The sequence below is a fragment of the Pseudophryne corroboree genome, chromosome 1 (genome assembly GCF_028390025.1).
Source record: "Pseudophryne corroboree isolate aPseCor3 chromosome 1, aPseCor3.hap2, whole genome shotgun sequence".
NCBI lineage: Eukaryota > Metazoa > Chordata > Amphibia > Anura > Myobatrachidae > Pseudophryne > Pseudophryne corroboree.
Window position 1 is genome coordinate 968,976,468 of NC_086444.1, and position 26,897 is coordinate 969,003,364.

The following is a 26,897-nucleotide window of genomic DNA, read 5'->3' on the forward strand; positions in this document are numbered from 1 at the left end:
CTACCTCACTGAATGATGTCACAGACAGATGGGTAGATAGCTTTTTGAAAAACTTATTTTCTCTAGTAGGAGCAGTGGTAAGACCTGCTATGGCTTCGGCCTGGATAGCAAAGGCAATGGGAGAATGGATAGAGGAACTAGAAAATGATATCTCTTCTCCTACTTCGTAGCAAGAGTACCTTTTAAGCCGTTTATGACAATCTGCCCAATACTTAGAAGAAGCAGCAATTGATATGGGTATAGTTGCTTCTAAAGCTTCAGCCTTGACAGTAGCCGCTCGCAGAGCAGTTTGGCTACATACCTGGAAAGCAGATGCGGAATCCAAAAAAGAATTGGAAGCATTGCCTAGGGGTAGGAAGCAGTGGGCTAGCAAAAAGTCAGCTTCCAAGCCTGAACAGAAACCATCAGCCTGAACAGATGGGCCTCCGCCTGGAGGATTCCAGGGTTGGGGGCCGACTCCTTCATTTTGCACACATATGGCAACAGTCAACAACAGATGCTTGGGTGCAGAAGGTGGTATCTCAGGGGTATGGGTTCCCATTCAGGAGGCAGCCTCCTCAAAGATTTTTTTGCACCAGCCCGTCTCGTATAGAGTCGAAGGCCAATGCCCTGCAAGAAGCAGTCCGAAAATTACTGCAGTCAGGTGTGATTGTCCCAGTACCTCCATCACAAAGGGGACAGGGGTTTTACTCCAATCTGTTTCTGATCCAGAAACCAAATGGGTCAAATCGACCAATTCTCAATCTAAAAATGTTGAACAAATACATTTGGATCCCGAAGTTCCACATGGAGACGTTACGCTCCATAATGTTGGCCATGGAACTGGGAGATTACATGGTATCTCTGGATGTACGGGATGCTTACCTACATGTGCCTATAGCACTGTCTCATCAGTGTTACCTCAGGTTTGCCATCCTTCAGGAACATTTTCAGTTCCAAGCTTTGCCCTTCGGGCTAGCAACAGCACCCAGGATGTTTACCAAGATCATGGTGGTTATGGCAGTTTGTCTGCGCAAATAGGGGATAATATTCCCATACCTCGACAACCTGTTAATCTTAGCACAATCGCAAGATTTACTCCTGAGCCATCTTCAACAGACAATAGTTTGTTTACAGAGACACAGGTGGCTCATAAATTGGGAAAAGTCGTCTCTGAATCCGTCACAGCGGATGGCTCATTTGGCGGCCATATTGGATTCAGACCTACAGAAAGTTCTCTTACCAGAGAAAAAGATAGCCAAGGTGCAGGTCATGGCTCAGGAAGCATTGTACACCCAGACAATGTCAGTCCATGCAGCAATGCGACTGTTTGGTCTGATGGTATCAACCTTCGACATAGTGGAATTTGCGCAATTCCACTCCAGACCATTGCAGCACCTTATTCTGACCAAATGGATAAAAAAATGATAAAAAAGCAGGTGATAAAGTTTCCAGTAAACGTAAAACGGTCTCTAGCGTGGTGGCTACAAACAGACCATTTAAGCAAGGGGAGACCCTTTTGGATAAAAGAATGGCAAGTCCTGACAACAGATGCCAGCCTGCAAGGCTGGGGTGCGGTACTCGGAAGCCTTTGGTTCCAGGGAAAATGGACCGCAAGGGAAAGTCACCTGCCGATAAATCTGTTGGAAATAAGGGCCATTTACTTGGCTCTAGTTCAGGCAAAGGACAGTCTGCAAGCAAGACCGGTCCAGATTCGCTCAGACAATGCGACAGCAGTAGCGTACCTCAATCATCAAGGAGGAACTCACAGCAGGAGACTAATGGAGGAGGTAACTCCCATTCTAAGATGGGCAGAACTCCATCTCCCAGCATTGGGGGTCATTCCGAGTTGTTCGCTCTGTAAATTTCTTCGCATCACAGCGATTTTCCGCTTAGTGCGCATGCGCAATGTCCGCACTGCGACTGCGCCAAGTAAATTTGCTATGCAGTTAGGAATTTTACTCACGGTTTTTTCTTCGTACTGGTGATCGTAATGTGATTGACAGGAAGTGGGTGTTTCTGGACGGAAACTGGCCGTTTTATGGGTGTGTGCGAAAAAACGCTACCGTTTCTGGAAAAAACGCGGGAGTGGCTGGAGAAACGGAGGAGTGTCTGGGCGAACGCTGGGTGTGTTTGTGACGTCAAAGCAGGAACGACAAGCACTGAACTGATCGCAGATGCCGAGTAAGTCTCGAGTTACTCAGAAACTGCACAGAGATGTCTTATCGCAATATTGCGAATCTTTCGTTCGCAATTTTGATAAGCTAAGATTCACTCCCAGTAGGCGGCGGCTTAGCGTGTGCAAAGCTGCTAAAAGCAGCTTGCGAGCGAACAACTCGGAATGACCCCCATTGTCAGCAGTATTTGTCCCAGGTGTTCTGAACTGGGAAGCGTATTTTCTCAGTCGACACACCATTCAGGAAACCGAATGGGCATTACACCCAGATGTGTTTCAGACACTAGTGAACAGATGGGGTCTACCAGAGATAGACCTCATGGCGTCTCGTCTAAACAACAAAGTTCCAAGGTACGGATCGAGAACAAGGGACCCGGGAGCGGTCCTGACAGATGCACTGTCAGTAGAATGGAAATTTCATCTGGCGTATCTGTTCCGTCCAATATCTCTGTTACCCAGAGTAGTGAGAAAAATAAAGCAAGCAAAGGGAGCAATAATTCTAATAGCTCCAGCTTGGCCAAGAAGGCATTGGTACACAGATCTGCTAAGAATGTCAGTGGAAGCACCGATACTGCTCCCTCAACGTCCAGATCTGCTAATGCAGGGTCCTTGTTGTCACAGCCATCTGGATTGGCTCTCTTTGATGGCGTGGCTGTTGAAACCTCTATCTTAGAAGCAAGAGGATTTTCGAAACAAGTAATCCAAACTATGCTTAGAGCAAGAAAGCCTTTTCCAGCGCGTGTGTATCATAGAATATGGAAAGCCTATATTCATTGGTGTACTGGAAAAAATTTGAATCCAAGATCTTTTAAAGTATCCAGGATTTTGGATTTCCTTCAAGCAGGATTGGATAAAGGTTTGCAAGTTGCTTCCTTGAGAGTTCAAGTATCAGCATTAACTGTATGGTTTCAGCGAAAGATTGCTGATTTACAGGATGTACGTACTTTCTTTCAGGGAGTTGTACACATTCAACCTCCATTTGTTCCTCCTGCAGCTCCCTGGGATTTGAATTTAGTTCTTAAATTTCTCCAGGGTCCTCCGTTTGAGCCCCTTAAGAGAGCAGATCTTAAATGGTTAACGGCTAAAGTGCTTTTTCTACTGGCAATGGCATCAGCCAGAAGAGTGTCAGATTTAGGAGCATTATCGTGTAAGTCTCCTTTCCTAAGTTTTTTTCCAGACAGAGCAGTTCTCAGAACGAGATCTGGTTATCTTCCAAAGGTGGTTTCAAAGTTTCACCTGAATGAAGAGATTATAGTCCCAGTTTTTCAGGTACTGGGACTATCAGCAGGAGAAGCGTCGCTGGACGTAGTCCGAGCCTTAAGAATCTACGTAGATCGTACTTGTGCCATCAGAAAAACAGATTCTCTCTTCATCCTCTACGGATTCCATAGAATAGGATGGCCTGCTAGTAAACAGACGCTGGCGAGATGGCTCCGAATGGTAATATAAGAAGCTTATTCTCATGCAGATCTCCCTACTCCGGCTAATGTCTCTGCACACTCTACACGTAGGGTAGGTCCTTCATGGGCAGCACAACAGGGTGCTTCAGCAGAACAGATATGTAAGGCATCCACATGGTTTTCCATAAACACATACATCAGACATTATGCCTTGGATACTTTTGCCTCTCATGACGCAGACTTCGGGCGAAAGGTCCTCCTGTGAAATCAGGAGCGTCCCCACCACTAAAATTGGCTTTGGGAATCCCAATGTTATCCTGTGGATAATCCTGTGGACCCAGCCAGAGAAATAGACGTTATGGTAAGAACTTACCGTTGATAACGTGATTTCTCTTATGTCCACAGGTATCCACAGGGATCCCACCCTGACGCACCTGATTTGAGGATTTAGACAATCACTAAACCTCTTCCTTCTTGTATGGAAGGGTGTGCATGTGTGTTCTTATCGCCTAAACAGGTCTCTACCTGATGCTCCTGCCTAAATCGCTGTGGAAAGAACTGATCTGACTGAGTCAGTGGGCGGGACTATATGGTGAGGCCCCAATGCATCCTGGGAGGCCAGAAAGCTCTTGACCGTGTTGGTGCCATTTCCGCTGTCGCTCAACCATATCCCAATGTTATCCTGTGGATACCTGTGGACATAAGAGAAATCACGTTATCAACGGTAAGTTCTTACCATAACGTCTATATATATATATATATATTTATACACACACTGTATATATACATATATATATATATATATATATATATACAGTGGTGGGATTCAGCCGGTTCGCACCGGTTCTTCAGAACCGATACCTAAAGTTAGGTATGGTTCTTAGAACCGGTTGCTAATTGCGTGGATGCTCCCGGGCCTGAGCACCCATGGACCGCGAGGAGCACCCATGGAATCCGCCGCTGCCCCAGTAGCACTAGCCGCCGCTGCCTGCGCAGTAGATTGAGACACTGGGGGCTGCGGAAGTGCTTCTGTACCATAGCAATGTAAAAAAAAAACAACCAAAAATGGCCGCCGCCAAGGAGGAGACAGTTGCTAGAGGTCACATTTGACCTCTAGCACCTGTCTCCTCGGCGGCGGGCATTTTAAGAGGGTGTTTTTTTTACACTGCTGTGACTGCTATGGTACAGAAGCGCTTCCGCAGCCCCCAGCGCGTCTCAATCTACTGCGGGGGCTGCGGGGGCTAGCAGTAACCACTGAAGTCCGCACCCACCCTTCTCAACTTTACTGGGGCAGCGGCCAGGAGATACCTGGAAACACGCAGGAAACCCCTGACAACGCACAGGAGACCCCTAGCAACGCACATGAAACCCCTGGCAACGCACCTGAGACCCCTAGCAACATGCATGAAACCCCTGGCAACGCACAGGAGAACCCTAGCAACGCGCATGAAAACCCTGGCAACGCACAGGAGACCCCTAGCAACGCGCATGAAACCCCTGGCAACGCACCTGAGACCCCTAGCAACGCGCATGAAACCCCTGGCAACGCACAGGAGACCCCTAGCAACGCGCATGAAACCCCTGGCAACGCACCTGAGACCCCTAGCAACATGCATGAAACCCCTGGCAACGCACAGGAGAACCCTAGCAACGCGCATGAAACCCCTGGCAACGCACAGGAGACCCCTAGCAACATGCATGAAACCCCTGGCAATGCACAGGAGACCCCTAGCAACGCGCATGAAACCCCTGGCAACGCACAGGAGACCCCAGGCAATGTAAGTGGCATTATTGTGTGTGGGCATAAAATGGTGTCAGGACCATAACTGTGTGTATCATAAATAATATGTAATTGGCATTACAGTGTGTGGCATAACGCATAATGGGTGTTATTTGAGTATTAAATGCATGAATTATTAAACTACCTTTCGGTATACTTAAAATGGTCATTAGAACATAGAACCGGTTGTTAATTTATTTGAATCCCACCACTGTATATATATGTACGTATATGTTCAATACCAAATGATGCTGGGAACTAGTGTACACTAATAATTTCTCTGAAGACAACACAAAGTGCACTAAGCATACAGTTTAAAGACGCTAAATATTTCAATTAAATATAACAGTCAATAAATGAGTCTTGATGAAGCATAATCCAAATCTCACTTACATAATGGCCCTCATTCCGAGTCGTTCGCTCGGTATATTTCATCGCATCGCAGTGAAATTCCGCTTAGTACGCATGCACAATATTCGCACTGCGACTGTGCCAAGTAATTTAACAATGAAGATAGTATTTTTACTCACGGCTTTTTCTTCGCTCCGGCGATCGTAATGTGATTGACAGGAAATGGGTGTTACTGGGCGGAAACACGGCGTTTCAGGGGCGTGTGGTTAAAAACGCTACCGTTTCCGGAAAAAACGCAGGAGTGGCCGGAGAAACGGAGGAGTGTCTGGGCGAACGCTGGGTGTGTTTATGACGTCAAACCAGGAACGACAAGCACTGAACTGATCGCAGATGCCGAGTAAGTCTGAAGCTACTCTGAAACTGCTAAGTAGTTTGTAATCGCAATATTGCGAATACATCGGTCGCAATTTTAAGAAGCTAAGATTCACTCCCAGTAGGCGGCGGCTTAGCGTGTGTAACTCTGCTAAAATCGCCTTGCGAGCGATCAACTCGGAATGAGGGCCTATACACGGAAGCAATTGTGGTAGGCAACATCTTGAGGTGACACTAGTTTAACCATGTCAGTAGCACCAAGTTCGCAGGCGGAAATCAAATGCGTTCCAGTGCAGTGCCGCCTCAGAGCCAAATCCGCAATTGGAAGTGGCACACGCATCAGTGCTGGGAGTACCTGATGCAGAACTATTCCCAGAATTGCTAAATCTATGCTAACTGCATAGTATTCATGAGACAACATGGGTCCTAATTAGCCACATCTAAGTGATACTTAGCGTGATAAAGCCACTGTTGGCCTGATTCAGAGATGTATCGCATAGGCGTGCGCAGCACATTTTATTAGGAGGTGCACTGTCAGAGGGGTGTGTCTAGCACCGCCTTTTGGGCGTGTCTAGCACCATCTATTGAGGTCAACGCATATAAAATATCCACCCTTGTACCAATCCTAATAATGCAGATGCATTGTCAGATGTTGTGGTGTGCACCAAACAAACACCCCTGATGGCACTCACTGCAATTACACTCCTCCTCCTCAGCCTGGCATTTTTTCCTTGGGCGGTGAGCACAAGAACAAACCTCCAAAATCCATTTGTCTTGGAACTGTAGCACCTAATTATAAGGTGAAAAACCACAGTATAAAGTTGAAATACTAAGGGCACCAATCTACCGAGAGCAATTTAGGAACGGGCATATAGGATTGACTAAATCTGTGTATTATCACATTTCAGTGGGTGAGATACTTGTTTTTAAAGTCATTTTATTTAACAAATGATGTGCAATATGTAATGGTTTTTAATAATATTAAATTGTGTTAATAATTCATACCAGAATTGTGTATTCACATAAGCGCTGGTTTAGGTTATTGTATTTGTTGTATTACGAAGACTGACTATCTCCACTCAGCAGCCGCTAGGTAGAAGCAAACCACATCAGCGCCTTAACTACCATTTGGTATAACTTCTCTTGCTCCTCAGTGGCTGGCATTGGCATAGCATAAAAGGAGTGAGGTGGGCGTGCGAGCAGCATGACGTAATCACTTCACAGCACGCTGTTTTTGTACATGGAAGTAGAGCAGGAAATCTGAAAGCCGGTGGCAGTGGCACCCTTGATTAACCCAGGCGTCCGGTCAGTAATGCAGTCCTGACAGGGTGCAGCGCAGAGGGGACAGTAATCAGCCTGCTCGGCGATCGCTGCATCAGGCATGTGAGATCGGGGTGCCAGACATTAGGGGGTGCCTGTGCGCACCAGGCACCCCACCTGCGCACACCTAAGGATGTATGCTAATGCAGCTGCAAGTGCGGCGTTCTCCAACTGTGATATCAGCAAGTAAGGCTGACGCCCAGAAATTAAAAGAGATCCCAACTAGAGCGACCGCAACTCATTCTCAATTGCATACACATACGAAGCTTATACGCAAGAACGGGAAATATCGACTGCTCGAGTAGGTCTATGGCACCGGAGACTGATGCAGCAGTAGTCACAGAGGCACCATGTTTTTGTACGCTAGAGTCTGCGACTAACATCAGACACACAGAAAATGACTATGACACGCCTTCATTTTTACAACCAGCCCCTGCTAACACCATGTTACACCCCAAAACAGTCACTTCCTGTCAGTTACAATTGCGATGGAATGATAATTGCAAGTGGGATCGCAGAAGCAACATCAGCACATGCACAGTCTGACGATAATTGCTCAGTTACGTGGAACATCTTTGCATTTATCTCTGAATCAGGCCCTGTGTCATAAATGAAAAAATACTCCAAAGCATAAAAGGCTACAACCAGAAGGGTTACAATTAGTTGTGGCCAAATTAGTCACCCATAAGTAAAGTATTATGGGGATCATTCTGACCCGTTCGCTCGCTGCTTTTTATCGCAGCCGAGCAAACGGGTACCCACTGCGCATGCACCGGCGCCGTAGTGCGCCGGCGCATGCAATCCGGCCAAAGGCCGTAGCTGGGCTGCGATCGCCTCTGCCTGATTGACAGGCAGAGGAGGTCACTGGGCGGGAGGGGGCGGAACGGCAGCGTTTGGCCGCCGTTTTGTGGGTGCGGTTCGGCCAACGCAGGCGTGGCCGTACTGTGCGGGGAGCGTCCTGCAACGGCTGTGTGATGTCATGCGCAGTTGCTGCGGGCCGGGGAGCGACGAGTAGCTCCCGGCCAGCACGCTAAAGTTGCGCTGGTCGGGAGCTACTCTTGAAGAGCAAAGGCATCGCCGCTGTGCGATGCCTTTGCACTTCTGCGGGGAAAGGGGGGGCGGCATTGACATGCGGTGCGGACTAGCCCTGTGCTGGGCGTCCCCCCGCATATCAGTGTGGATGATCGTAGCTGTGCTAAATTTAGCACAGCTATGATCAACTCGGAATGACCCCCTATATTACAACAAGGGGACGCTCAAATTACACATATACAGACGATACTGTATCTATAAATACAAGAATGCCAGCCCACAAAGATCCTATCTAGTGCGTGATCAAAGTATATATGAGGCCAGGGGCTATATATACAGACATATACTGCTGCGCCACATCATTGAATAGGTCAGAACAGCATACAATAGGAAATATATATATAAAAATTATATATGTATACACATACATATTATATATATCATGCCTCCCAACATCTTCAGAAGGCAAAGAGGGACTGATAAGGGGGAGGGGCCTATGGAAAACGGGGCGTGCCTTCATGGGGGTGCCATGATCGTGAGCCACACCCCTGTTTATGTCACTGAGGGGCATTTCCAGTGCTCTGTGAGCTACTGGCATGCACCCAGTCCTTCTGTCTCCGGTGACTAGACTGTGCACATGCACACAGTGTCTTTTCACCGCTGCTCCGCTAAGCAGAGCAGCAAGTGACAGGAGCCTCCCAAATGCCCCCCCTCCCCCACCGCGGGGCACTGCAACCTGCGGGTGGGACAGCGATGCAGTCCCCAAAAAACGGGAATGTCCCATGAAAAGATTTGGTTTCGTATAACCTGCTTTTAGGGAGTCTGGCATCAGGAACCAGGTTAATAATAGAGATGAGCGCCTGAAATTTTTCGGGTTTTGTGTTTTGGTTTTGGGTTCGGTTCCGCGGCCGTGTTTTGGGTTCGAACGCGTTTTGGCAAAACCTCACCGAATTTTTTTTGTCGGATTCGGGTGTGTTTTGGATTCGGGTGTTTTTTTCAAAAAACACTAAAAAACAGCTTAAATCATAGAATTTGGGGGTCATTTTGATCCCAAAGTATTATTAACCTCAAAAACCATAATTTACACTCATTTTCAGTCTATTCTGAATACCTCACACCTCACAATATTATTTTTAGTCCTAAAATTTGCACCGAGGTCGCTGTGTGAGTAAGATAAGCGACCCTAGTGGCCGACACAAACACCGGGCCCATCTAGGAGTGGCACTGCAGTGTCACGCAGGATGTCCCTTCCAAAAAACCCTCCCCAAACAGCACATGACGCAAAGAAAAAAAGAGGCGCAATGAGGTAGCTGTGTGAGTAAGATTAGCGACCCTAGTGGCCGACACAAACACCGGGCCCATCTAGGAGTGGCACTGCAGTGTCACGCAGGATGGCCCTTCCAAAAAACCCTCCCCAAACAGCACATGACGCAAAGAAAAAAAGAGGCGCAATGAGGTAGCTGTGTGAGTAAGATTAGCGACCCTAGTGGCCGACACAAACACCGGGCCCATCTAGGAGTGGCACTGCAGTGTCACGCAGGATGTCCCTTCCAAAAAACCCTCCCCAATCAGCACATGATGCAAAGAAAAAGAAAAGAAAAAAGAGGTGCAAGATGGAATTGTCCTTGGGCCCTCCCACCCACCCTTATGTTGTATAAACAAAACAGGACATGCACACTTTAACCAACCCATCATTTCAGTGACAGGGTCTGCCACACGACTGTGACTGATATGACGGGTTGGTTTGGACCCCCCCCAAAAAAGAAGCAATTAATCTCTCCTTGCACAAACTGGCTCTACAGAGGCAAGATGTCCACCTCATCTTCACCCTCCGATATATCACCGTGTACATCCCCCTCCTCACAGATTATCAATTCGTCCCCACTGGAATCCACCATCTCAGCTCCCTGTGTACTTTGTGGAGGCAATTGCTGCTGGTCAATGTCTCCGCGGAGGAATTGATTATAATTCATTTTAATGAACATCATCTTCTCCACATTTTCTGGATGTAACCTCGTACGCCGATTGCTGACAAGGTGAGCGGCGGCACTAAACACTCTTTCGGAGTACACACTTGTGGGAGGGCAACTTAGGTAGAATAAAGCCAGTTTGTGCAAGGGCCTCCAAATTGCCTCTTTTTCCTGCCAGTATAAGTACGGACTGTGTGACGTGCCTACTTGGATGCGGTCACTCATATAATCCTCCACCATTCTATCAATGTTGAGAGAATCATATGCAGTGACAGTAGACGACATGTCCGTAATCGTTGTCAGGTCCTTCAGTCCGGACCAGATGTCAGCATCAGCAGTCGCTCCAGACTGCCCTGCATCACCGCCAGCGGGTGGGCTCGGAATTCTGAGCCTTTTCCTCGCACCCCCAGTTGCGGGAGAATGTGAAGGAGGAGATGTTGACAGGTCGCGTTCCGCTTGACTTGACAATTTTGTCACCAGCAGGTCTTTCAACCCCAGCAGACCTGTGTCTGCCGGAAAGAGAGATCCAAGGTAGGCTTTAAATCTAGGATCGAGCACGGTGGCCAAAATGTAGTGCTCTGATTTCAACAGATTGACCACCCGTGAATCCTTGTTAAGCGAATTAAGGGCTGCATCCACAAGTCCCACATGCCTAGCGGAATCGCTCCCTTTTAGCTCCTTCTTCAATGCCTCCAGCTTCTTCTGCAAAAGCCTGATGAGGGGAATGACCTGACTCAGGCTGGCAGTGTCTGAACTGACTTCACGTGTGGCAAGTTCAAAGGGCATCAGAACCTTGCACAACGTTGAAATCATTCTCCACTGCACTTGAGACAGGTGCATTCCACCTACTATATCGTGCTCAATTGTATAGGCTTGAATGGCCTTTTGCTGCTCCTCCAACCTCTGAAGCATATAGAGGGTTGAATTCCACCTCGTTACCACTTCTTGCTTCAGATGATGGCAGGGCAGGTTCAGTAGTTTTTGGTGGTGCTCCAGTCTTCTGTATGTGGTGCCTGTACGCCGAAAGTGTCCCGCAATTTTTCTGGCCACCGACAGCATCTCTTGCACGCCCCTGTCGTTTTTTAAAAAATTCTGCACCACCAAATTCAAGGTATGTGCAAAACATCGGACGTGCTGGAATTTGCCCATATTTAATGCACACACAATATTGCTGGCGTTGTCCGATGCCACAAATCCACAGGAGAGTCCAATTGGGGTAAGCCATTCCGCGATGATCTTCCTCAGTTGCCGTAAGAGGTTTTCAGCTGTGTGCGTATTCTGGAAAGCGGTGATACAAAGCGTAGCCTGCCTAGGAAAGAGTTGGCGTTTGCGAGATGCTGCTACTGGTGCCGCCGCTGCTGTTCTTGCGGCGGGAGTCCATACATCTACCCAGTGGGCTGTCACAGTCATATAGTCCTGACCCTGCCCTGCTTCACTTGTCCACATGTCCGTGGTTAAGTGGACATTGGGTACAACTGCATTTTTTAGGACACTGGTGAGTCTTTTTCTGACGTCCGTGTACATTCTCGGTATCGCCTGCCTAGAGAAGTGGAACCTAGATGGTATTTGGTAACGGGGGCACACTGCCTCAATAAATTGTCTAGTTCCCTGTGAACTAACGGCGGATACCGGACGCACGTCTAACACCAACATAGTTGTCAAGGACTCAGTTATCCGCTTTGCAGTAGGATGACTGCTGTGATATTTCATCTTCCTCGCAAAGGACTGTTGAACAGTCAATTGCTTACTGGAAGTAGTACAAGTGGGCTTACGACTTCCCCTCTGGGATGACCATCGACTCCCAGCGGCAACAACAGCAGCGCCAGCAGCAGTAGGCGTTACACGCAAGGATGCATCGGAGGAATCCCAGGCAGGAGAGGACTCGTCAGAATTGCCAGTGACATGGCCTGCAGGACTATTGGCATTCCTGGGGAAGGAGGAAATTGACACTGAGGGAGTTGGTGGGGTGGTTTGCGTGAGCTTGGTTACAAGAGGAAGGGATTTACTGGTCAGTGGACTGCTTCCGCTGTCACCCAAAGTTTTTGAACTTGTCACTGACTTATTATGAATGCGCTGCAGGTGACGTATAAGGGAGGATGTTCCGAGGTGGTTAACGTCCTTACCCCTACTTATTACAGCTTGACAAAGGGAACACACGGCTTGACACCTGTTGTCCGCATTTCTGGTGAAATACCTCCACACCGAAGAGCTGATTTTTTTGGTATTTTCACCTGGCATGTCAACGGCCATATTCCTCCCACGGACAACAGGTGTCTCCCCGGGTGCCTGACTTAAACAAACCACCTCACCATCAGAATCCTCCTGGTCAATTTCCTCCCCAGCGCCAGCAACACCCATATCCTCCTCATCCTGGTGTACTTCAACACTGACATCTTCAATCTGACTATCAGGAACTGGACTGCGGGTGCTCCTTCCAGCACTTGCAGGGGGCGTGCAAATGGTGGAAGGCGCATGCTCTTCACGTCCAGTGTTGGGAAGGTCAGGCATCGCAACCGACACAATTGGACTCTCCTTGTGGATTTGGGATTTCGAAGAATGCACAGTTCTTTGCTGTGCTGCTTTTGCCAGCTTGAGTCTTTTCATTTTTCTAGCGAGAGGCTGAGTGCTTCCATCCTCATGTGAAGCTGAACCACTAGCCATGAACATAGGCCAGGGCCTCAGCCGTTCCTTGCCACTCCGTGTGGTAAATGGCATATTGGCAAGTTTACGCTTCTCCTCCGACAATTTTATTTTAGGTTTTGGAGTCCTTTTTTTACTGATATTTGGTGTTTTGGATTTGACATGCTCTGTACTATGACATTGGGCATCGGCCTTGGCAGACGACGTTGCTGGCATTTCATCGTCTCGGCCATGACTAGTGGCAGCAGCTTCAGCACGAGGTGGAAGTGGATCTTGATCTTTCCCTAATTTTGGAACCTCAACATTTTTGTTCTCCATATTTTAATAGGCACAACTAAAAGGCACCTCAGGTAAACAATGGAGATGGATGGATTGGATACTAGTATACAATTATGGACGGGCTGCCGAGTGCCGACACAGAGGTAGCCACAGCCGTGAACTACCGCACTGTACTGTGTCTGCTGCTAATATATAGACTGGTTGATAAAGAGATAGTATACTCGTAACTAGTATGTATGTATAAAGAAAGAAAAAAAAACCACGGTTAGGTGGTATATACAATTATGGACGGGCTGCCGAGTGCCGACACAGAGGTAGCCACAGCCGTGAACTACCGCACTGTACTGTGTCTGCTGCTAATATATAGACTGGTTGATAAAGAGATAGTATACTCGTAACTAGTATGTATGTATAATGAAAGAAAAAAAAACCACGGTTAGGTGGTATATACAATTATGGACGGGCTGCCGAGTGCCGACACAGAGGTAGCCACAGCCGTGAACTACCGCACTGTACTGTGTCTGCTGCTAATATATAGACTGGTTGATAAAGAGATAGTATACTCGTAACTAGTATGTATGTATAAAGAAAGAAAAAAAAACCACGGTTAGGTGGTATATACAATTATGGACGGGCTGCCGAGTGCCGACACAGAGGTAGCCACAGCCGTGAACTACCGCACTGTACTGTGTCTGCTGCTAATATATAGACTGGTTGATAAAGAGATAGTATACTCGTAACTAGTATGTATGTATAAAGAAAGAAAAAAAAACCACGGTTAGGTGGTATATACAATTATGGACGGGCTGCCGAGTGCCGACACAGAGGTAGCCACAGCCGTGAACTACCGCACTGTACTGTGTCTGCTGCTAATATATAGACTGGTTGATAAAGAGATAGTATACTCGTAACTAGTATGTATGTATAAAGAAAGAAAAAAAAACCACGGTTAGGTGGTATATACAATTATGGACGGGCTGCCGAGTGCCGACACAGAGGTAGCCACAGCCGTGAACTACCGCACTGTACTGTGTCTGCTGCTAATATATAGACTGGTTGATAAAGAGATAGTATACTCGTAACTAGTATGTATGTATAAAGAAAGAAAAAAAAACCACGGTTAGGTGGTATATACAATTATGGACGGGCTGCCGAGTGCCGACACAGAGGTAGCCACAGCCGTGAACTACCGCACTGTACTGTGTCTGCTGCTAATATAGACTGGTTGATAAAGAGATAGTATACTCGTAACTAGTATGTATGTATAAAGAAAGAAAAAAAACCCACGGTTAGGTGGTATATACAATTATGGACGGGCTGCCGAGTGCCGACACAGAGGTAGCCACAGCCGTGAACTACCGCACTGTACTGTGTCTGCTGCTAATATATAGACTGGTTGATAAAGAGATAGTATACTCGTAACTAGTATGTATGTATAAAGAAAGAAAAAAAAACCACGGTTAGGTGGTATATACAATTATGGACGGGCTGCCGAGTGCCGACACAGAGGTAGCCACAGCCGTGAACTACCGCACTGTACTGTGTCTGCTGCTAATATATAGACTGGTTGATAAAGAGATAGTATACTCGTAACTAGTATGTATGTATAAAGAAAGAAAAAAAAACCACGGTTAGGTGGTATATACAATTATGGACGGGCTGCCGAGTGCCGACACAGAGGTAGCCACAGCCGTGAACTACCGCACTGTACTGTGTCTGCTGCTAATATATAGACTGGTTGATAAAGAGATAGTATACTCGTAACTAGTATGTATGTATAAAGAAAGAAAAAAAAACCACGGTTAGGTGGTATATACAATTATGGACGGGCTGCCGAGTGCCGACACAGAGGTAGCCACAGCCGTGAACTACCGCACTGTACTGTGTCTGCTGCTAATATAGACTGGTTGATAAAGAGATAGTATACTCGTAACTAGTATGTATGTATAAAGAAAGAAAAAAAAACCACGGTTAGGTGGTATATACAATTATGGACGGGCTGCCGAGTGCCGACACAGAGGTAGCCACAGCCGTGAACTACCGCACTGTACTGTGTCTGCTGCTAATATAGACTGGTTGATAAAGAGATAGTATACTACTAATATTATATATACTGGTGGTCAGGTCACTGGTCACTAGTCACACTGGCAGTGGCACTCCTGCAGCAAAAGTGTGCACTGTTTAATTTTAATATAATATTATGTACTCCTGGCTCCTGCTATAACCTATAACTGGCACTGCAGTAGTGCTCCCCAGTCTCCCCCACAATTATAAGCTGTGTGAGCTGAGCAGTCAGACAGATATATAATATATATAGATGATGCAGCACACTGGCCTGAGCCTGAGCAGTGCACACAGATATGGTATGCGACTGACTGAGTCACTGTGTGTATCGCTTTTTTCAGGCAGAGAACGGATATATTAAATAAACTGCACTGTGTGTCTGGTGGTCACTCACTATATAATATATTATGTACTCCTGGCTCCTGCTATAACCTATAACTGGCACTGCAGTAGTGCTCCCCAGTCTCCCCCACAATTATAAGCTGTGTGAGCTGAGCAGTCAGACAGATATATATAATATTATATATAGATAATAGATGATGCAGCACACTGGCCTGAGCCTGAGCAGTGCACACAGATATGGTATGTGACTGAGTCACTGTGTGCTGTGTATCGCTTTTTTCAGGCAGAGAACGGATTATAAATAAAACTGGTGGTCACTATCAGCAAAACTCTGCACTGTACTGAGTACTCCTAATGCTCCCCAAAATTAGTAAATCAAGTGTCTCTCTAATCTATTCTAAACGGAGAGGACGCCAGCCACGTCCTCTCCCTATCAATCTCAATGCACGTGTGAAAATGGCGGCGACGCGCGGCTCCTTATATAGAATCCGAGTCTCGCGATAGAATCCGAGCCTCGCGAGAATCCGACAGCGTCATGATGACGTTCGGGCGCGCTCGGGTTAACCGAGCAAGGCGGGAAGATCCGAGTCGCTCGGACCCGTGAAAAAAAACATGAAGTTCTGGCGGGTTCGGATTCAGAGAAACCGAACCCGCTCATCTCTAGTTAATAACACAGTCATATGGACGATGGGGAGGAAGAGAGTCCATCTTCTTCTTAGAAAAAAATAGGATTTTGGTTACCTACTGGTAAATCCTTTTCTCGTTGTCCGTAGAGGATGCCGGGGTCCACATTAGTACCATGGGGTATAGACGGGTCCACCAGGAGCCATTGGCACTTTAAGAGTTTGAGAGTGTGGGCTGGCTCCTCCCTCTATGCCCCTCCTACCAGACTCAATCTAGAAACTGTGCTCGAGGAGAGGGACATCTTCGAGAGAAGGATTAAACACAGATAGTGGCGAGATTCATACCAGCTCACACATACAAGGTACATCAAGCTAACATAGCTTGAAAACTCAGTAACCATTGAAACATTACTTACCACGTAACAAGGCAGTACTCAACTAAAATGAAGTTGTACTGAACCAAATAACAATAGCAGTAAAACGAAGCGCTGGGCGAGCGCCCAGCATCCTCTACGGACTACGAGAAAAGGATTTACCAGTAGGTAACCAAAATCCTATTTTCTCTTACGTCCTAGGATGCTGGGGTCCACATTAGTAACATGGGGATGTACCAAAGCTCCCAGAATGGGAGGGAGAGCGTGAAGGCTCCTGCAGAACTGATTGACTGAACTTCAGATCATCAAAGGCCAAAGTATCGAACTTGTAGAACTTTGCAAACGTGTTCAACCCAGACCAAGTTGCAGCTCGGCAAAGTTGTAAAGCTGAGACACCCCGGGCAGCCGCCCAGGAAGACCCCACTTTACGAGTAGATTGGGCCTTGACAGACGTGGACACGGCAATCCTGCAGTAGAATACGCATGCTGGATAGTGCACCTAATCCAGCGAGAGATCGTCTGCTTAGAAGCAGAACACCCAATTTTCTTGGGATCATACAGGACAAACAAAGGGGGTCATTCCGAGTTGTTCGCTCGTTGCCGATTTTCGCTATACTGCGATTAGTCGCTTACTGCGCATGCGCAAGGTTCACAGAGCGCATGTGCTTAGTTATTTTCCACAAAAGTTAGGTATTTTACTCACGGCATAACAAGGATTTTTCATCGTTCTGGTGATCGTAGTGTGATTGACAGGAAGTGGGTGTTTCTGGGCGGAAACTGGCTTTGACTTTGATGAAATTGAGGCGTCAGTAGCCAATGGCACCACAATAGGTTGGTTGATATGAAATGCCGACACAACCTTCGGAAGAAACTGCTGACGTGTCCGGAGCTGAGCTCTATCTTCGTGGAAGATCAAGTATGGGCTTTTACAGGACAAAGCCCCTAACTCCGACATACGTCTAGAAGAAGCTAAAGCCAACAAAGTGAAAGCCTTCCACGTAAGAAATTTGACCTCGACCTCCTGTAGAGGCTCAAACCAGTCAGATTGGAGAAACTGCAACAGCACGTTAAGATCCCATGGCGCCGTAGGCGGTACAAAAGGAGGATGGATGTGCAGAACTCCCTTCAAAAAGGTCTGAACCTCAGGGAGGGCAGCCAATTGTTTCTGGAAGAAAATGGACAGGGCCGAAATCTGGACCTTCACAGATCCCAACTTCAAGCCCATATCCACACCAGCGTGTAGGAAGAGGAGAAACCATCCCAGTTGAGACTCCACCACAGGAAATTTCTTGGACTCACACCAAGATACTGTACATATTTTTTCCAAATTCGATGGTAATGTTTAGACGTTACTCCTTTCTTAGCCTGTATCAGGGTAGGAATACCTTTGTTCGGAATGCCCTTCCGAGCTAGTATCCCAGTTGTCTACTCCCGGAACGAAGATTGCTGACAGCGCCAACGCGTGCTTTTCTGCCCAGAGGATGATTCTTGTTACCTCTGCCATTGCAGCTCTGCTCTTCGATCCGCCCTGTCGGTTTATGTAAGCCACTGTTGTCACATTGTCCGACTGCACTTGAATGGCCCGATTTCTCAGAAGATGGGCCACTTGGAGAATACCGTTGTAGACGGCTCTTAGTTCCAGAATGTTTATCGGCAGGCCGGCTTCCAGACTTGACCACCTTTCTTGGAAGGTTACCCCTTGAGTGACTGCTCCTCAGCCCCGAAGACTTGCATCCATGGTTAGAAGGATCCAGTCCTGAATCCTGATCCTCCAGAAGGTGAGGTAATTGCAGCCACCAGAGGAGTGAAATCCTGGCCTTTGGCGACAGACGTATTCTCTGGTGCATGTGTTGATGGGATCCCGACCACTTGTCCAGGAGATCCAGTTGGAAGGACCGAGCGTGAAACCTCCCGTATTGTAGAGCCTCGTAAGAGGCCACCATCTTCCCCAGAAGGCGAATGCACTGATGAACTAACACCCGGGCTGGCTTCAGGACATCCCGGACCATCGTTTGAATCACCAATGCCTTTTCCTCTGGGAGAAACACCCTCTGCACCTCCGTGTTGAGTACCATTCCCAGAAAGGACAACCTCCTGGTTGGTTTCAAATGTGATTTTGGAAGATTCAGGATCCAGCCATGTTCCCTGAGAAGCTGGGTCGTGAGTTCTATGGACCGCAACAGCTTCTCCTTGGACCATGCCTATATCAGCAGATCGTCCAGTTACGGAATTATGTTCACCCCCTGTCTGCGAAGGAGAATCATCATTTCCGCCATCACCTTGGTGAATACCCTCGGCGCTGTGGAGAGGCTGAATGGGAGTGCCTGGAACTGAAAGTGACAGTCCAGCAGTGCGAATCAAAGATACGCTTGATGCGGAAGCCAAATCGGAATTTGGAGGTATGCATCCTTGATATCCAGGGAAACTAGGATATCCTCCTCCTCCAGACCTGATATCACTGCCCTTAGAGACTCCATTTTGAACTTGAACTCCCTCAGAAAGGGGTTCAGTGATTTTAAGTTCAGAATGGGCCTGAACGAACCATCCGGCTTCGGTACCACGAAAAGGTTCGAGTAGTAACCTTTGCTTTGCATATGAGGTGGTACTGGCACAATGACCTGTGCCTCCACCAACTTCTGGACGGCCTCTTGCAGGACAGTCCTGTCTGCCAGCAGAGCTGGCAAGCCTGATCTGAAAAATCGGTGAGGGGGCGGATTTTGAATTTCCAGCCTGTACCCCTGGGACACAATATTTTGCACCCAGGGGTCCAGGCCGGAGGACACCCAGACATGACTGAAATGTCTGAGTCTCGCTCCCACCAGCCCCACCTCCGGGGTGTGCAGTGTACTGACATGGAGGAAATTCCCGCAGCCATGGAACCCAGGTCTTTCATGGATTCTACCAGAAATCCTGCCGAATCCTGAATGTTACGTAAAAACAAATTCAACATCACATTTCTCCATAGTATCCATGTCCTCAAGTAACGTTCCTGACCACTTTACTATAGCTTTGGCAATCCAAGAACTGGCAATAGTGGGATGTAGTATTGCCCCAGAAGCCGTGTACATGGATTTGAGCGTATTATCAATTTTACGATCAGCCGGCTCTTTCAAGGCGGTAGATCCTGGAACAGGTAAAACCACCTTTTTTGAGAGTCTAGATACTGACGCGTCAACAATAGGCGGGTTTTACCATTTTTTCCTATCCTCTACCGGGAAAGGAAATGCTACCAGAACACTCTTGGGTATCTGGAATTTTTTATCCGGGTTTTCCCAAGCCTTTTCAAATATAGCATTTGACGCAGGAAAGGTTAGCGAGGCTTTCTTATTTTCAGTGAAGTAAGCCTCCTCAACCTGCTCGGGTGTTGTATCAGCAATATTCAACACATCTCTAATAGCCTCTATCATCAACTGCACCCCTTTTGCAAGAGATGCTGCCCCCCGCAACACATCCTCGTCACCGTCTGCAGTATCAGAATCGGTATCGGTATCATCCTGCATGATCTGTGCAAGAGCACGTTTTTGTGAATATACAGCAGGGAGCCCTGATGTACCAGAACTGGGCCAGAATGCCATTCTGTAAAAGCCTGAGTTGCAGATTAATTTTGTGCAACCCTGTTAGAAATCTGAGAAATCATAGATTTGATAGAGGATAACCACTCAGGCTCCCTTGCTGGTATATGTGCTAATCCAGTGCATTCCTGATTACATGGAATAGGATCATCCTGAGAGGACATATCCTCTGCAGCATATGACACAGAGTCCCTGGACATTGCTTAATGGAGACCACAGACACTCCACACACACACACAGGGGAGTACAGACAGAGTTTTCCCCCCCAAGAATGGCAAGAGAGACACAGAGATTGGAGCCGAGCCCCTATCAGCGCTGACTGTGCACCTTAATAGGTTACACAGTCGTTTTGCAGCCTCTCCAGCATCCTCTAGGACGCAAGAGAAACACTGGCAAAGACATGGTAAGGATGTGGCAGTCCTTCAGGAATGGCCTCCAGGGTTCTCACAGGCAAGGTGAGGCAACTGGCAAAACAATCTGGACTCCACCGAATTAGGTCATCCGTCCTTCAATTCACCACAGGATTATTGCTTCTGAGCCAGGGCATACCCAGAACAATCTGAGCCATGAGGCAATATACCAAGTAGAAGGATAGAGTCTCAGAGTGGAAGGCGCTAATACTCAACTGGAGAGGCAGTGTCTGGGAACTTACTCGTCTACCACAGATAGTGATGTACTTGTCCAATGCCTGAGCAGAGACTCCAATAGGTTGAGCGAAAGTAAGGCCCATGAAATGTCCAGCGGTCCCACTGTCCAAGAATTTCAGGACCTCTCGTCGTTAATTAACGTGCTGGAGTCAAGAGATAATTAGAAGGAGAATTTGAGGATAGGCCCAAATGAATCTCCGTCACTTCACTTTTGCCGTCTTCAGAGGACAGGTGAAGGAGAGATGTCCTTTGCCGCTACAATAAAGACAATGGACCTGATTCAGGTCACATCGCAAACGAGATGCGACTGCAATTTTTGCGATTGGGCCGCAGTAACTGTGAACGCCTCTGCCTGATTGGCAGGCAGAGGCATTCGCGGCGGGAGGTAGGGGGCGTTGTTGGAGAAAAGGGCGGGGGGCAACATTTTCTGGGTTACTGCGTGTCATCACACACAGCAGCTTAAAAAAATTGACAGGCAGAGGCATTCCTAGGGCAGGCAGGGGGCGGTGTCGGGGAAACAGGGTGGGGCGGCAGCATTTTCGGGGTGGATGCATGTCATCACACGCAGCAGCTCCATCTAAAAAATGGCATCAAGTCTCCTGCCGTCGTAGGCAGGCTGCATCAGCAAGAGGCTTTCATAGTTTCTGCGACCACGCTCTAATTGCAGCTCGATCGCAATTAGAGTGTGATCGCAGATGGTGGGCAGTGGGTAGCATGCTTGGCGGCTTTGCCCTGCGAAGGACGGCCCCCAGCATGCGATTGCAAGAGTAGCAGATTCTGCTAAAAAGCAGAAATTGCTTGTCCACAGACCACTACTTTGTCTCCTGGTCTTCCACTCTGGTGTTAAACGAAATGCCCCAATCGGCATTGGTTCCACAGGATCCTCCGCGGGTTCAGGAGCAACTGTCTGAGAGGGCAAAGACAGCAGTTCCCTTTTATTATCCGCTCCCGGATTCGTCTGTCAATCCTAATTGCCAGCTGCATGAGCTCGTCTAAGGATTCCGAGGCTGGATATTGGACAATATAGTCCTTGATCCGTTCTCTGAGGCCCAGATGGAACTGACTCCATAGTACAGGGTCATTCTACCCACTGTCGTTTGCCCATCGTTGGGATTGGGTACAATATGCTTCAGTGGAATTCTGTCCCTGCTTCAGGGTGTGCAAATGGGCTAATGCAGAAGCTGCTCTATCAGGATCATTGTATAAGATGTCGAGGAATGCAAAGGTATCAACTGACTGCAAGGCTGGATGGTCAGTTTTTAAGCCAAATGCCTAGGTCTGAGGATCCCCTGGAAGCAGAGAGAAGACAATCCCAACCCGCTGGGACTTGGACCCAGATGACTGCGGTCTCAACTTAAAATAGATCTTGCTCTCTTGGAAGTTGAAGAACTGTTCCCAGTCTCCTGAGAAATGGTCTGGTAAGTGAAGTTTGAGATCCTTCACAGAGTCCTGAGAAGGGACTGCGGACCTTCATTTCTCATCTTGGGAAGACACGCGGATAGACAGGTCCTGCAGCTGGTGTGTCAGATTCTGGATCTGGTCGGTCAAAACTTGGGCAGGATTTTGCTGCGCTGGATTCATACTGGCAAGGAGCTTCCAGCACCAGTATAGTTTGGCCAGTTATAATGTTAGGAACTCTAGTGCTATTTGTGTGAGACCCTTAGAGCTGGTGAGAAGGTTTTCTGCCAATAGCAGCCCCCCGCTGTTCCCTTAGTACACAACACATACACTGGTACTTAGGTTGCCGTCTGGACTTAAATCTCTAGCAGTAGAGGCTAACATTATAGACTAGAGACTACAAGAAACAGACTGGTGTTAACTCACAGGAGCACAGAGGGTAAGGCTGAACGCAGCGCAGTTGGTATATCCCTGCAAGCTGAGAGCAGGTACACTGGAGTGGCAGGCAAAGGGTTAAACTCACTAGGACTGGAGGTGGACACAGGCAGGGCAAGAACTTGGACACGAACAGGTAATAAATCCAACAGAGTATTCCCAGCACATGCAAGGTCTGCAGACAGAGTCCAACAGCCTATACAGGCAGAGACAAACTATAACCGGCACTAGAGAACTGGGTATAGTACCGTATAACAGTTAAGAAAGCCAATGGGAAGTGTCAAAGTAATTACAAATACCATGCAGCTGCAGCGCTGCACGTAGACAGCCGCATTGACAAGAGCGGCTGTGTTGCTAGGCAACCAGAAACGCACTAGCTGAGCGGCGCTCTGGGTTGCCTAGTGATAGGCTTGGACCGGCAGCCCTTGCGGCCAGAAGACGCGACATCCCAGATGACAGTCAACATCAGGGACTTGCGAGGGGAACAAGCCGCTCGATGGCTTGTGACATCTGGCACCCTAAACTGATGTATATACTCAGTATACCATGTGACCAAAGCCATACCACTTAAAACTAATAAGGGATTGAGTTATGACATTTCACTATAATTTCCTTTTAATTAGCAATGTGTGCCGGACCATTTTTGCTGGATTTGGATTTGGCTCTGATTCGCAGTCCGGCTTTGGATTTGTATTTCTTTACCCAAAAATTTACAAAAAAAAGCTAAAATCACATAATTTGGGCTTTTTTTTGTTCCTAGCGTATTATTAACTTCAACAACAGTAATTTCCAGTCAATTTTGACCACCTCACAGGTCACAATATTTTTTCATCAATATTGGCCAAAGGCTGCAGTGAGCTGGTTGGTTACTAAGTGACAGAGCAGCGGCACAAACACACGGCAGTTTATAGCACACCTATGAAACATTGCCACACACTGCAGTGGATCACAGGGCTTATAGATGCATGTGAACAAAGCGCACCAACCAGTACAAACAATTGATATACTGTATATATATATTTTCTATTTTTAAACTTGCAGCTAGGTTCAAACTGCATGGATCACAGGGCTTATAGATGCACGTGAACAAAGTACACTAGGGTAAAGCGCACCAACCAGTACAAACAATATAAATATTATATGCTTTTTATTTTTCTATTTTAAAAATTTTGGCTCGGTTCAAACTGGGCGGATGAGAGGGCCTATAGATGCACGTGAACAAATTGCACTTGAGTAAAGCACAGCCAATACAGCAAAGTACAGCGCAACAAACAGCAGCGCGCCCATATATATACAGTCACGATACTGCACAGCCACAATTAGTCTGGGGTCTCTGATGGACACAGTCAGCCAAAACAGCAGACTATAGCGCAATGTGCCCCTATATACAGTCACTATACTACACAGCCACAATTAGTCTGGAGTCCCTGGATGGACACAGCAGAGTATAGCGCAGCGTGCCCCTCTATACAGTCACTATTCTGCACAACCACAATTAGTCTGGAGTCTCTGGATGGACATAGTACAGCCTTAACAGCAGAGTACAGTGCAGTGTGCTCCTATATACAGTGTGCTCCTATATACAGTCATTACAGTGCACAGGCACAATTAGTCTGGAGTCTCTGGATGAACACAGCACAGCCTAAACAGCAGAGTATAGCACAGTATTCGTCAGCGTGCATTGAGTGAAATGGCATTGAGTCCTGGCTACGGCGGCTTATATGGAATCCAAGTCACGCGAGAATCTGACCCGGGAAGATGACGTTCGGCCTCGGCATGGAATCTGAGTCTGAGCTCAGATCCTAATGTTCGGAGAGGATCAGATTCTGTGGAATCCGAACCGCTCATCTCTACTTTTAATATTTAGTGACTGAATTGCAGCAGAGAATCTATATCATAATCTGTAAATACTGTATGTGATATGTTCTTTATTTGCAGATCAAATTGATAAGAATGAGCTGTGTAGTGCAGGAACCTACAATTCTACTTGTCCTGTTCCTTGTGAGGAGACAGACTACCCTGCTACACTCTCATATTCTACGTTTCCAAGTGAGAAAGCTGCAGATTATCTCTCTATCAAACTGGGTAAAAGTCCCACATACGTGAGGTAAATCCATAGAAAACCAGACCAAAATACAGTTCTTGTGTTGTTGCTTCAATCCTGGTAATTATACATGTTCCCTTATTGATTACAGAAAGAAATCTCTAACCTGTCCATTTTATTGTCTTTAAACAGAGGACACCTAAGTTGCCACACATTCAACCACGTTAATGCATAAAACATTGTTCTATCACTAGGTGCTTAAGTAATATAAATTATGTACACCGAGTGACAAATATTAGCTATGGTTTTCTAAATGAGCCATTTATTGATTTTTATTGTGTAACTTGGGGGGAAAAGCCTTGTACAACTATTTACTAGATAAGAAAATGGTTGGTCTACAAAGGAAGTACCATTAATGTGTCATAAGAACAGTAATTAATATATGCGAGATTATGTTATTTATTATTTTATTTTATTAAAATTATGATTATTTCAATCTAAAATTACAGCATTTGTGAAAATAAAATGGAATTGTTCAGTTAGCAAAGAATACAACTTGTTCAGCTGACCCAACAGTAAATCAGAGGTCAAAATAAAACCAAAGACTTACGGATGTATTTATTAAGTAGCAAACGGCTTAGGAGTCTGTGTAGTAAGCTTTGGAGAGATAAAGTGGACGGATATAAAGTACCAGCCAATCAGCTCCTAACTGCCATGTTACAGGCTGGGATTGAAAAATGACAGGAGCTGGTTGGTTTGTACTTTATCTCTGGCTACTTTATCTCTCTTCAAAGTTTAATAAATAGACCCCTTAGCCTCCAGTGAAAACTGGGGTCTTTGCAGAGATGAGGCTTCCTCTTAGGTATGAATGGCTACTGTGCTGTAACACCCATTGATTAAAAAACTAAATAGCTATCTCCAAGAATGAAATTTCCCATGCTACAGTATGTACGTATATAATGACAGTAGTGTGTTACAGGAAACACCTAAATGCTTTATTTACCATTTTGATCTCATTGATAGCAGGGAATAAGTAATGATACTGTATACTTTAGTTCTTTATGTAAGCTTATTTATGTTTTAATCAGCTTTTATCCAAATATGTATTATTGTTTTTAAAATATATATATTTTTTTATATTTGTAAACTTTTTTCCTTAGACCAGGTACGCTCACACACCAGAGCGGCGGGTAATCTTGCTGATGGACAGGATGAATTTCCTTCTCCCCGGACCATGCATGATTGCCCGAACACACTATGCGATGTAATGAACGACAAAATTATATCTAGTTCCGTCATTCATTACACTGCACAGCGCTACATATGATATCATCTGTTTGGCTGTGCAGCACCTGCGTACACACGGAACGATCTTCACAATTTGTTGTTACAATATGACAAATCGGAAAGATATCGTTCTAGTGTGTACCCGGTTTTAGCAAACTGGAAGCCCAAGCCATAGCTGCCAATTCCACTGCGAATGTATGAACCAGCAAAGTTCAGTCACTCATGTGTAGTTGCATCCATAGTGGCCAACGAGTAGTAAGAGAACTTTTACCGAAACTAGGAATTCTGTCACCCGGGGCAAGGCACAAATTTGGCTAAAATCCCCCCCCCCCCTCATGAAAAAAAAAAAAAAGTTTTCTGCCTGTCCTATATTGTCTTGTAAGTACTGCTTTCTTGTTTGCTCACTTGATTATGTACTGTATAATGGGCACTGTGGCTCCCTTGTGGCGCCATATAAATAAAAGATAATGAATAAATATATATATATATATATATATATATAATCCAAACAAATGACCGGCACTCTCTTAATAATACCAACTGAGCCGGGTGCCATACAGACACTGTGACGTGTAATGTAAAAGCAGGCAGATTGTCGGCACTCCAGGCATTCACAAAAAGAACAAGCTGACACGTAGTATATTGCCAACGTTTCAGAGGCTGTGACCTCTTTTATCAAGACATGTATATATATATATATATATATTTATTCCTAAACAAAAGTAACAATGGCCCGAGACTTCCGGTTCCGGGTGCATGGAGTGAGCAGCACAGGCTCACAGCTCCGCTCCGTGCCCGGCTTCTCTGACCCT

At 46.6% G+C, this 26,897-nt stretch overlaps 1 protein-coding gene across 1 annotated transcript in view; it reads left to right on the forward strand.

The window, feature by feature from the left end:
* Positions 1-26,897, forward strand: part of ASIC5 (acid sensing ion channel subunit family member 5) — a 148,589-nt gene that overhangs the window by 97,520 nt on the left and 24,172 nt on the right. The window contains exon 11 of the mRNA XM_063956542.1: positions 24,693-24,861. Coding sequence (XP_063812612.1) covers positions 24,693-24,861 — 169 coding nt within the window. The remainder of the gene's footprint in view (positions 1-24,692; positions 24,862-26,897) is intronic.